Below are 12,229 nucleotides of genomic sequence, written 5' to 3' on the forward strand. Positions count from 1 at the left end.
TTTGTTTGATACATGTGCTCTGCTTCCAGGGTGAGTACTCTGGCCAAATTTCTGACAGACGGGGATCCAAGTGGCAAAATGAAGAAGTCGGTGGATGAACTACAAGATCATGATCGTGATGATTGCAGGGAACTTGCTACAAAGTACTCCAGACAGTTGATTGATATCTATACGAAAGGAAAGGATCCTTTCTTTTCTCCAATGTCAACTGATCTGCAGTCATATAAGTAGAGAGATGGCGCAACCCATTCCAAGCAAAAGGACAATATGATGGCCTTGGAAAATTTGTAGATGGTGTAAAGCACTAATTAGACATAAACATATTAGGTGTAAACTTAATTTTTCTGAACTTCTTAACAGTAAACTGAACCTATTTGAATCAGTCCAAACTTATTAGAACTTTTTGTAGTTATAATTTTAACATGGGTATTTCTTATTAGCCCTCAACTAAAGTTGTAGCTAGGCCCAAAATTTTCAATGTCATTAGTTAGTTGGAACTATTTTTGCGTCGTATTTGATTGTATATAAATAAGAATTCTATACACTGATAAATTACTTACATTTATATATCTATCATCAATTTTAATTGGGTCAAAAATGCTCCCTAGAGACTATTTGTATGAATGTGTGATTTACTACTTGCTACTAGTTCTTCTTGGATGTGAGAGAAGACTGTCCATATTTAAGATCTTTGTGAAGCCAAAATCTAGACTAATGGCAGACTTTAGTACAGCTGGTGCTTTTGACATATTGTCAGAGAGGGGATTGTCAGATTTCATCAGGTGGTTTAGGAGGCTATCAGGACACCTCATCACTGCTTCATTTTATGGTTCTCTGCTTTGATATAAGCACATTCTGTAAGTCAGCAAAAGTTTCTTTCTGTCACAGTATTAGTGCTTATTCTTTCTTTTAATATCAGGTCGGACACTTGAATTTTAGCATTATCTGAACTGAAATGGTATTCGAGGAAGAACATGAAACCTAAATAGCAGTTTTAACAAAGTGCACGAAAGAATATTTCAGTAGCAGAATAAATGAAAAAAATATTACGTACTTGACTTGCAAGATAGACTAGGCAAAGTGCTTGACTCGGAACTTTTTTGGGGGAATCCAATTGCAAGCTTGTGTTAGGATTACACAGAATTGGAGAGTGAGAAGATGTGTCTTATTATGTGGCTTCTTTAAATTGTATTTGCAGTCAAGTTCAGCTTACTAGAAAGAATTTTGGGTATAAGAAAGTTCAGTTCACTTGCAGTCAAATTCCAAAATAAAATGCAGGAAAATAAGAAAAGAAAAAGATATGAGACATTATTACCTCATCGGCTGTGGAAGCAAGCTCTTCTAAAGCTTTCTGCAAGGATGAGATAATTTTTGATTTGACATTGTCATAATCCAATTTCAAGTCTTCAGTTGGAGCCGGGTAGAGCATAATTCCCTCTAGTATTAGCAGCTCTTCAAGCAACTCCACTTCCTCAGTACCCATTCTGTCTTTCAGCTAAACAAGAAGTAACACAATCCTCAGCAAAACATAATTGAGCATTTACAAGCCAATATAGTAAAGAAACGAGTAAGCTTACCTTGTCCAAGATTCTCTCGCATTCCAAATCTTTCTTCTGAATAGTAGATTCTTGTGTCTTGCTGATTTTATCTTCAGATGGGATGACAGAAGGTGCCGCTTTTATGTGTTGTGCCCTGATACAATTGGAGACAAAAGGTCACAAATCTTTATGAGGAAATTCTTTTGTAAAATTTGCAACATATAAGAAAATTAAATTCATACTCAAGAGAGGGTCTAGCTCATATGTTTTTAGAGTATTATTAGCTCAATCCATGCCTTTCAAGTATTATGTAAATTTTTTCTGTATTTCAAAAGTGAAGAGTGGGAGATCTCATTACTGATTTGCATGTAATCCGGTTTATTTATTGCTACATATGAGTGAACAAAAGAAACAATCTAGACTATAGAATTCATAAAGATACGACTGTCCTATTGTGTAGACTAGCAGCCTTGCACCAAAGTGAAGGGTGGATAGAGTGTCAGATGCATTTGAAGGGCTTGGTGAACAACAGCACAGCAATGCCATCCGGCAGCTACCTCCCTGCAATATGAAACATGAAACTTAAAGAATGATAACAATTGACAATTGAAATACACCAGGATGGAGGAAGAAAATCTAACCAATGCATCTTGTAGTATTGGAGTAAGCTTAGAATCAACATAAGGGATGTGCGTTAACTTGCTCTGTGGGATACATGTTAATGCATTTACAACATTCCACAGGGAAGAAAGGGACTTATTAATAGTCTTGGCCTCGTCAAGAAGTCGTCCTTCTGCTCCAGTTTTTCCCACTTTCTCACAGCCAGCCAAGTCCACAAGAATCAGTTTCCCTGTTTGGTTCTGTAAACTGATCTCAGATCTGCAATCTATGCAAGCATTAAAATTGAACAATAGGATCAAAATCGTTCCTTTTATCAACAGGAGTTGCCTGTTGAACTGTAAATATGTAGACGCAGTGACTTCTGCTACTAGAAACGTTCATCTCTATATATACCAAAATTGAAAAATAGAAGCATCAAGATTTATTATCTACTTATGTACTGATACAGTGGATGTTAAAGACTTGATAGTAATAGAGGGAAGATGCTAACGGGTCTCTCCAACGGCTCTATTAGCAATTCCATTCTGCATAACAAAGAGCTCAAAGTCAGATGCTAAAGCATGAATAGAACAGAGAAACACTGGTAGCCATTCTCAACTTACAGATAGGATTTGCATTGCTTCAGCAGCTTCCAGCACAGGGATCTGAAATTGTTGAGGTCAATTGTAAAACGATGTGAGAATGGAAAATTTAATTAATAAGCAGATGAGAAATTACCAAAATTATGCATCCTTAATTTAGCAAAAAATTTACAGATAGGATTAAGCTCTTGCTGGCAGAGAAGCCTTAGAAAAGTGTAACATTGGAAGATTCATTTCATACAAAATATAAATCCAAATTTATTATGCTTTAGTATGAAAAAAAGGACATTTATACAAATCTATCATTGGAGGAAAGGACGTAATAATCCCATAGTCTACTCCTAGCAATCAAAAGTGTTCTTTTTAAGGGTCAGAATTTCATTTCCATTGAGGCATTGGAAAAAGAATATTTATGCATGACTCATTCTCGTCGTAATGGATTTTCTCATGATTCTTATTCAAAAATTAAAAACAAGGATTAATTTTCACAAAGGATCGAAGAGATTCTACAAAAGGCATGCATATATATAGTTCCAAGTGTTCAAAGTTGAATGAGATTGCATTGCCTTGCAACTTTGCAGTAATAATAGTCTTGAAAATAGATAAAACACAATATAATTGATTGTTCCTATAGTAGTTCCATCCGACAATTACAAATCTAAAACATAAAAACAAAATCTAGTAATGAGGGAGCTCCACCCATGTAGGTGGAGCCACATAGCTACACTGAGAAGGACCACCTTCATATAGTGGTTGTTCAATCCTTTTGCCTTCTCTCAAGCAAAATATGCCTATATCTTTTCCCCCTCCAAGAGTGTAATACTTCTCGTAGTTATCATCAGTAAAATAGATAGAATTAGGTCTACAACCGCGTTTACATTGATCCGAAAGTGAGTCAACAAAGAAAGTAGAATTGTAACCTACAAATAAAGCTCGATTTCCAAGATTGTGAATAAGTTTGGCTTTGCCATCATCGACATTAAGCTCAATTAACTGGAACGATTCAGTCCAATTCCGAGCGGCATTATTATTATTCGTATTATACACGTCAGGCACCTCAACATTAAGCTCAATTAAATGGAACGATTCAGTCCAATTCCAAGCGGCATTATTATTATTCGTATTATACACGTCAGGCAACTCGTATACGTCTTTATGTACTATCAACAATGTGCTTTCATTTTGGTCGAAGGCCACTATGTAGTACCGATGAGCACACGGTACAAGACCTTGAGATTTTAAATCTGCAATAATCCGAGGTGGTCGTTTTGGCAACTCACTTCCGAAGGCTATAACTCGTGAATATATATCAATGGAATAAAATTCTCCTTTGAAAAAACAGACATCCTCGATCTGACGAACATCAATATCCATATTAGGCTTAATCCATTGTTGTTGGCCTGGTCTCCAGAAGGCGATATATTTATATAAATCGTAGATCATGGCAACTTGAAGATCAGACGATGAGGAAGATGGCCAAGCACCATTAGAGAATATAAATTTCTCAAAATAATATAAATAACATTCGTCATCCCATGAGTCACCTCCGACAAAAGAAAGGATGGGGATACTTGGTGGTTTGATGAGAGTAGCAGTGAAAGGATCAAAAAAGGTGATGAGAGCTTGTTTCATAGTGACAGTAACGATCCATCCTTTTGAAAAGAAAAACCTGCGGTGGTCGTCGTCGTCATGATGTTCCTTGACTCGGGGTATATCTATCTTAATAAACTTGCGTGTGGAGAGGTTGTAAAATCGGCGGTATGAAGTAGTAGGTGAATCAGATAAAGTGCAATTTTTCTAGGAATTCCGATAGGAAGATTACTCAGATCTGCCATACCACACAGTCACACAGAACAGATGATTATGAAAGAGATGGAGGTTTTTTTGGGGAATTTTTTAAGTTGATCTGATATAATGACGCTATGAGTTTTGTGCAAGGGATAAGGAGTAACGAAAGTGAAACAGAAATTTAGTATTTATAGCGGATGGTTTTTTTTTTTGGTAAACTATAGCGGATGGTTTGTGTAAGCTTACTTAGGAAAATCCGAAGTAGGATTCGGAACTCTTAACCCAAGTACAACTGTACAAGTGTACAACTGTTTAGATTGGGGACTTGTTCCGAGTAAAAGTAGTAAGAGCACCTCCATTCATGGGGCACCCCATTTTTTCTCTCTCCTCACCTTATTTGTCCACCTCATTTTCCACTACCTCCCCATTTTACCTTACTCAAATTTGAAACACATACCTCCACTCATCTACCTCCCCATTTATCTTCTCTCTCTTATTTCCTATACCCCACCACCTTTTCTCTCTCCTACTTTCCCATACCCCACCAATATTTTATCTATTGATTATATATTCCATATTTAACATGATTTTTCTTAGTAATTAAATAAAAAAATCGTAATTATCCTCATTAATTTCATAATTAATCAATAAATAATTGACACACTAATTAAATTCGGTAGTTGCTAATTACGCTATGTAAATTGGTAATCACGCTATTAAAACGATAAATCGTTAATTTATGCTCATCTTTTAATTAAGCTACTTAATTGAGATTTCTTACAACAATGGCTACACTTAATATTACAAACAATAATTCACTCATCATTGGTTGATTGGCGACAATTGTGCCAAATGTGTTGAGCCAAGTCCTTTTGTAAGGAGTTGTGAACATCTCTATCCCACGCATCAGCTCTATTTTGCAAATATTGTTGCATCCCTATATCATTGTAGCGACCAGGTTGAACAGAGAATGTTTCAAGCCTATGGCTAGACGAAGTACTAGCAATCGAGGCATTTTCTTGCTCGAAGTCTGATGCGTCTTGATAATTTAGATATGTATCCCGTTCATCCTCGACAATCATATTGTGAAGAATGATACACGCCAGCATTATTTCCCACATTAAGTGTTCATCCCAAATGAGTGATGGCCTTTGTATTATTGCAAAGCGTGCTTGTAAAACCCCAAACGCACGTTCGACGTCTTTCCGAACTGATTCTTGACGTTTGGTGAACAACTCATCGACGGGAGATAGTGGGAGTCGAATTGCTGGCATGAACACTGCCCATTTAGGGTAGATCCCATCTGTTAGGTAATATCCCCTATTATAGGTATTACCATTCACATTAAATGTGACCTCAGGAGCTCTTCCTTGATAAAGATCATCAAACACCGGAGAGCGTGCCAATACATTGATATCATTGCAAGTTCCCGGTGTTCCGAAAAATGCATGCCATATCCACAAGTCTCCGGAGGCCACGCTTCTAGAATTACCGTTGCAGATTTGGACCTACCTTGATACAACCCTTTCCATGCTCGTGGGCAATTTTTCCATTGCCAATGCATGCAATCTATGCTGCCCATCATTCCAGGAAAACCCCGCCTTTCCCCGTCACGTAAGAGGCGTTGCAAGTCGGTTACTGTAGGCTCCTTAAGTACTCGGTCGTAAAAACTTTTCGAATTCCTTGCACAAAGTGCACAAGGCACTCCTTTGCTGTTGATTCAGCAATTTTGATGTACTCGTCGACTGCGTCAGATGCTGATCCATATGCTAGACACCTCAATGCTGCTGTGCATTTCTGATGAGTGGAGGCACCTAGCTTCCCAGTTGCGTCTGGTAGTTGTTGAAAAAATTTGTCTTTCGCAGCGACTGCGTTCATAATTCGAAAGAAAAGAGGACGACGCATACGAAATCTGCGTCGGAACATGTCTTCGGTATATAGAGGACGATCAACAAAGTAATCGTTCATTAACCTTTGATTTGCATCAGCACGGTCTCTTGGAATAATAATTTTTTTTTTTGGGAGATGTTCTTTGAGTGGCTTCTATGATTGGAGCGACAATTGTTTGAACAGCTTGTTGAATTACGTAGTCTTCTTGTTCTTCAAGATACGCGTTGTATAAAATCATGTTATTGACCATATCATCAAACTGGTCATCACTTGAACTTGAAGAATTGTAATCCAAGTTCATGTTTCCTTTTGTTGCAAGAAGAGAAGAAGAATGAAGTGGTTTGAAGGAAGAAGAATGATATTTTTTGTAGAAAGAAGGATGGTGTTATGGTGTGATGTTATCATTCAACCAATTCATCTTTTATAGACATTTGATGATAAGAGTGCAATCTCTGAAGATAAGAAAGGACTACACAATCCCAAAAAAAAAAAATTTCAAAAGATAAGATTGTAATCCACTTTTCAGAAGATAAGATTCTCAATAGATAAGATTGTAATCCACTTTTCAGAAGATAAGATTTTCAATAGATAAAAATATTAAAACAATACAAACTAGGATAGTAAATACTAGAATTACGAAAGAATTAAGGATACTAAATAAAACAACCTTATAACTAAACTACTTCATAAACTCTTCTTCTTAGCTTCTCATAGTATTCGAACTCAACCGCATCAAGAGATGGTTTGGTCATCAACAATTGATACATCTTGAACCTCATTTTCTTTTCATCTCGCTGCTTTTGGTAATCCATCATTTCTTCTATATTTTTCCTTATTGTAATTCGTTCACCTTGCATTTCACTTAAAGTGTTGTTGAAATCATCTAAACTTGTAGCTACTCCTTTCATCTTTCTTTGTGCCTTAGCCTTCTTCGCACCATCCGGGAGAACTGATACAACTTCATCACTTGACCTTTTTGAACTTGATTGACTCACAACAGTTGAATCGTATCCGGGTTGCCATCTTGAAAGGTGTCTCATTCCCATCCAACAATGGTACAATTTGAAAGCTTTATTATTTTGTTTTTGTTGGTATAGTTCATGAGCTTTAGCCTCTACATCCGTAATAGCCATTCCACTTGATTTCATTCGCTCGGCTTCACCGAGTTGCGATACCCACAAAGTCACGAGTCGGTTGATGGTTCTCCAATGCGCTTTAATTGACTTCATGGTCCTTGGGTGGATGAGTGATGGTTTTTTTACCACTTCAACATCGTAGATGCGCTTGATTTCTTTCCAAAGCTTTGCCTTTGACTGATCTGTTCCCACTAATGGATCACCACCACAATTAAGGTATCCGGAGACCAATGCTATATCCTCATCATGTCCCCACCTTTCTTTTAGTATCTTATTTTTACCTTTTCCACCTTGGTCCGCTTCATCTTCATCATCATCATCATAAGCATCATCATCGTCTCCGAGTTGTTGAGTTTGGTAATAATCTCCAATCGGTATTCGGTTATTGCTCCCGTCTCCCCCTGGAGTTGTAGGATTTTGATCCATATATTGAGACATTGGAGATGAGAGATTCACCGGAGTATGGGGCGGGTTTCGAAATTAGAAGGTTGTTGACTTTGGAGTACAAATGCTTGGAATAAGGCTTGGATTTGAGGGTTATTGAGCATATTTGGATCAAAAGCAATATTAGTATTTTGACGATTTGGGTTTTGTTCGAAATTTTGATGGAAATTTGGATTTTGTGGGGAATTTGAATTTTGTTGGAAATTTGGATTACATTGGAAATTAGAATTTTGTGGGGAGTTAGAATTTTGTGGGAAATTTGGATTTTGTGGGTGGTTGAGATTAAATTGATAATTTGGGGTTCTTTGAGGCCTATTTCCATAATTAGAATTATTAGGATTCATAATTATGGATAATTTGTTTGGAAGTATTTAAAGAGTAGAGGAATAAAATATATAATTAAGATGAGAAAAATTAGAGAAATTAAAGATTGGAAAAGGTAGAGAAATTTGAATGTATCTAAAATATGGCAAAATTGATCTCTATTTATAGACAATTAAAAAATATGAACGTTGGTATAATTTTATTTATTTTTAATTAGCAGATTATTTTTAAAATGGCAAAATCATGCAACGGCTATTTTAAAAAATAATCGTTGCTTTTAAAGGGGAAGGTGACATTTGGCAGCTTCTGATTGGGCCTTTGGGCGCGCGTCAGGCTATCCCACGCCAGCTCTCCCCTTCTTTTTTTCTCTCTCTGCCGCGCGTCAGGCTGGCTGGGCCAGCTGGTCCTTTTTTTTCTCTCTCTCTGCCGCCAGGTGTAAGCTCCCCATTTGTTCTTCATTTGCGCACCTCCCCTAAAACTTCAGCATCCTCATTAAATGGGGAACCAACCCCACTCATGTGGAGCCCCATTTCAGGAGAGAGACTCCATATGGGGAGGGTTTTTTTTCCCATTGGAGGTGCTCTAAAACTTCAGCATCCTCATTAAATGGGGAACCAACCCCACTCATGTGGAGCCCCATTTGAGGAGAGAGACTCCATATGGGGAGGGTTTTTTTTCCCATTGGAGGTGCTCTAATAGGAACATGTGTCAAATTTCATTAGAAAATCAACCGCCCCTCTCAAGCCCAAAATAGAAGCCCAATTAATTTTTTTATGGCCAAGAAGCCCAATTAATTAAAACGGATCCTACCTAATTAAAAATCAAAATGGGAAATAATAAACAGTAATATAAAAAAAAGGAATTGTTGCATTAGGATAGGGGTTAGGGAGAAAAAATATTGTAAACTTATTTAATTGTATTTTTTTTTCTTTAATATTTATTGTAGACGTTGTTTGGCCTTCCATTAATGAAATTTTTCTTAAAAAAAATAAGATTTAGGGTTAATTAGGCGAGAGGGGGTAGGGTTTAGATTAGTAAATTAGGATTAGAGGGAATTAGGACTAGCAAACGTTAACGTCGTCAATCATTAATGGTAAGTGGGTGTATTTTTTGAAATAGAGAAGGTATATGGTGTATTTGAAAAGTTGAAAGGATATATGGTGAAAAAGAATTTATCAGAAATATATGGTAAATAAAACCAGTAAAATAATAAGCTTTTGATTCAAATAAAATTAATTAATAGAATATAAAACACATATATCGTCAATAATTAGACAGCATGTTTAGTGGCATACAAAGGAGAGAATATGAGACATACCCATATGAGTATATGTGTATTCTAGTTGTTGCATGTAAATCAGATCAACCAAAATTTGTGCATCAGATCTCGCTCAGCCATCAGCATCTTTAATTAGCAGGATATGAAACACAAATATTGTTAACTTAATTGCTATTTTCACAAATTACATTTGATAAAAAATCATGGAGAGAGAGATGAATGAAGGAATGAAGAGGATGAGTTTGTGATTGATTGAATTGATAAAGGAGAGAGAAAGATGAAAAAGCAAATTCCTAAAAGTTTACTTTTTTTTTTTTTTTTTTGAAAGGGAAAGAGAAAATAGCATTACTCAAGGGACAACTTGTCCATCAAAATATAAGGAGCCACTTCCGAAGGAGAGTGGTTCTCCCAAATTTGTTCAACCCCAAAAGGAATTAATTTAGCTGAATGGTGGGCAACAAAATTCCCATCACGCTTTACATGAGACCAAGAGATGGATTTAAAAACTAAACTAGAGGAGAGAATGCTATGAAGAACGACATCCAAATCAGCAAGGAAGAGCGAAGCCTTCGAAAGACGATTTATCACTGTGAGACAATCAGACTCAATGATAACCTCAGAAAGACCAAAACGGGCACAAAGACGGACAACCATTTCGATACCTTTAGCTTCAGCAACTACAACAGGCCAATGAGCACGGATTCGACGAGAAGCAGCAAACCGGACATCGCCGTTAGAATCACGAGCCACAACACCTAGACCTACCCAGCCCTCAACAACTAAGGATGCATCAACATTAACCTTTAACACACCGTCAGGGGGAGCAGACCATAAGCGACGAGAAGCAGGGCTGCTTGATCCTCGGGCCTGATATATCTTCGATACATAGAGCCCCTGCTCTTCAACCAACCGTGAGAGGCGAGCCAGAAGCAGAGGGTGGGGTGTAGTATTTTTATTAAAGACCAAAGAATTTCGTTCACTCCACAAGCACCACGCCAGATAAGCTCCCTTAACACGAATTTTCCCCTCAAGCACACGCCAATTCTGGACATTGACACACATAGAAAGATCGAGGGATTTAAGTCGCATTTCCTCACACCCGCTGTCCAGCCATACCTGTCGCACATTAGGGCAGTCGAAAATTGCATGGACTTGAGTCTCCACCTCCCCACAGCCCCAGGGACACATAGAATCATGCGTTAAATGTCGGTGATACAGCAAGGAACGAACCGGTAAAGTAAGCGTGCACATTCGCCAAAGAAAATGGCGAACCTTGGGACTGACCTCTAAACCCCAAATATCAATCCATGATTGGTGGAAATTGTCGAGAATCCCACCCTTCCCCAGCATGTATGCTGTTTTAACTGAGTAGCATGCATCCTTTGTAAAAGCCCATGTAAGATCATCAGCCATAGGAATCGCACTTAACGGAGTAGCAAGAATGCAACGGGCATCTCTCTCATTAAATACTGAGTCCACCAAATCCACCCTCCACTCCATCCTCTCATAATCGATAAGATCACTAACCATCTGATAGGCATCACACCGAGGGCTAGTAAGGTAACGTCCCTCTTCATCCACCACCCATGGGTCCTCCCATATCTTGATTTGAGCACCATTACCAACACGCCATACCATCCCCTCTTTGACAAGAGCTTTCGAGCTCCAAATACTACTCCACGAGTAACTACAAGATGAACCAAGAGGAGCATCTAGAAATCCACAATTCGGGAAATATTTTGCCTTCAAAACACGGGAAAGGAGAGAGTTAGGGCTCCGAATCAATCGCCAAGCTTGTCTCCCAAGTAAAGCATCATTAAACACCCTTAGGTCCTTGAAACCCATACCACCAAAGCATTTTAAAGTGTACAAAAAATCCCAGCTTTTCCAGTGGATCTTTCTCTGAGAATCCGAACTACCCCATCAAAACCTAGCCATAGCCGAATGGATCTTTTGTATTATACCAGCTGGAATTTTGTAGACACCCATCAGATAAGTAGGAATGGCTTGAATCACAGACTTCAAAAGAATTTCTTTACCGGCTCGAGAGAGAAGTTTTTCTTTCCATCCTTGGAGTTTCTTCCAAATCCTATCCAGGAGAGAATCAAAGATAGCACGCTTTGACCGACCTGAAATGGAGGGGATACCAAGATATTTCTCATGTTTCTCCACCTGTCTCATCTGCAAAATCCTCGTCAATTCTTCTCTTCGTGTGACGCAAACTCCTTTACTAAATGAAACTTCCGATTTCTCATAGTTAATTTTCTGCCCAGATGCTGCTTCATAAGTGTTGAGGATATCAACTATAATGGTGCACTCCTGAGGGGAAGCTCTTGTAAAGAGTAGACTGTCATCTGCAAAGAAAAGATGAGAGATTTCAGGCCCACTGCGACTGGCTTTGGCTTCATGAATCTGCTTCTCCTGCACTTTCCTCTGAATCATTCTGGAAAACACATCAGCAATCAAAATGAATAAATACGGGGATAAAGGATCCCCTTGCCGAAGCCCACGGGTGGGAGTAAGAGAGCCACACACTCCTCCATTAATAACGAAGGAATATGAAACAGAGGTAACACAATCCATGATTAGATTCACCCATCTCCCATCAAAACCCATAGTGAGAAGAAG

General features: G+C 38.1%; 3 protein-coding genes and 1 long non-coding RNA gene across 4 annotated transcripts; 1 reads left to right on the plus strand and 3 right to left on the minus strand.

Annotated features, from left to right (window-relative positions):
• The first annotated feature begins 2,130 nt into the window (after positions 1-2,130).
• On the plus strand, positions 2,131-2,590 carry LOC125497029 (uncharacterized). The gene is made up of 2 exons (XR_007273544.2): positions 2,131-2,201; positions 2,282-2,590. It is a non-coding gene; the product is annotated as an uncharacterized LOC125497029 (long non-coding RNA).
• A 712-nt stretch (positions 2,591-3,302) lies between these two features.
• Positions 3,303-4,722, minus strand: LOC130591282 (uncharacterized). The gene has a single exon (XM_057394352.1). The coding sequence runs from the start codon at positions 4,370-4,372 to the stop codon at positions 3,419-3,421; it is 954 nt and encodes a 317-aa protein (XP_057250335.1). The 5' UTR covers positions 4,373-4,722; the 3' UTR covers positions 3,303-3,418.
• Positions 4,723-5,244: 522 nt separating this feature from the next.
• LOC130591183 (uncharacterized) lies at positions 5,245-6,406 on the minus strand. Its single transcript, XM_057394118.1, has 2 exons — positions 6,168-6,406; positions 5,245-6,010 (listed from the first exon to the last, which is right to left on the minus strand). The coding sequence occupies exons 1-2, from the start codon at positions 6,404-6,406 to the stop codon at positions 5,344-5,346; spliced, it is 906 nt and encodes a 301-aa protein (XP_057250101.1). The 3' UTR covers positions 5,245-5,343.
• Positions 6,407-7,092: 686 nt separating this feature from the next.
• LOC130591184 (glutathione S-transferase T2-like) lies at positions 7,093-7,980 on the minus strand. The gene has a single exon (XM_057394119.1). It carries the CDS (start codon positions 7,978-7,980, stop codon positions 7,093-7,095), a length of 888 nt encoding a protein of 295 aa, XP_057250102.1.
• Positions 7,981-12,229: the final 4,249 nt, after the last annotated feature.

Source organism: Beta vulgaris, chromosome 4, assembly GCF_026745355.1.
Source record: "Beta vulgaris subsp. vulgaris cultivar EL10 chromosome 4, EL10.2, whole genome shotgun sequence".
Lineage (NCBI taxonomy): Eukaryota > Viridiplantae > Streptophyta > Magnoliopsida > Caryophyllales > Amaranthaceae > Beta > Beta vulgaris.

Coding starts and splice junctions, on each gene's coding strand:
- LOC130591282 (XM_057394352.1), bottom strand. CDS start 4,372: ATGAAACAAGCTCTCATCACCTTTTTTGATCCTTTCACTGCTACTCTC.
- LOC130591183 (XM_057394118.1), bottom strand. CDS start 6,406: ATGAACGCAGTCGCTGCGAAAGACAAATTTTTTCAACAACTACCAGAC. Junction 6,011..6,167: donor GAGTACTTAAGGAGCCTACA/GTAACCGACTTG, acceptor CGGTAATTCTAG/AAGCGTGGCCTCCGGAGACT.
- LOC130591184 (XM_057394119.1), bottom strand. CDS start 7,980: ATGGATCAAAATCCTACAACTCCAGGGGGAGACGGGAGCAATAACCGA.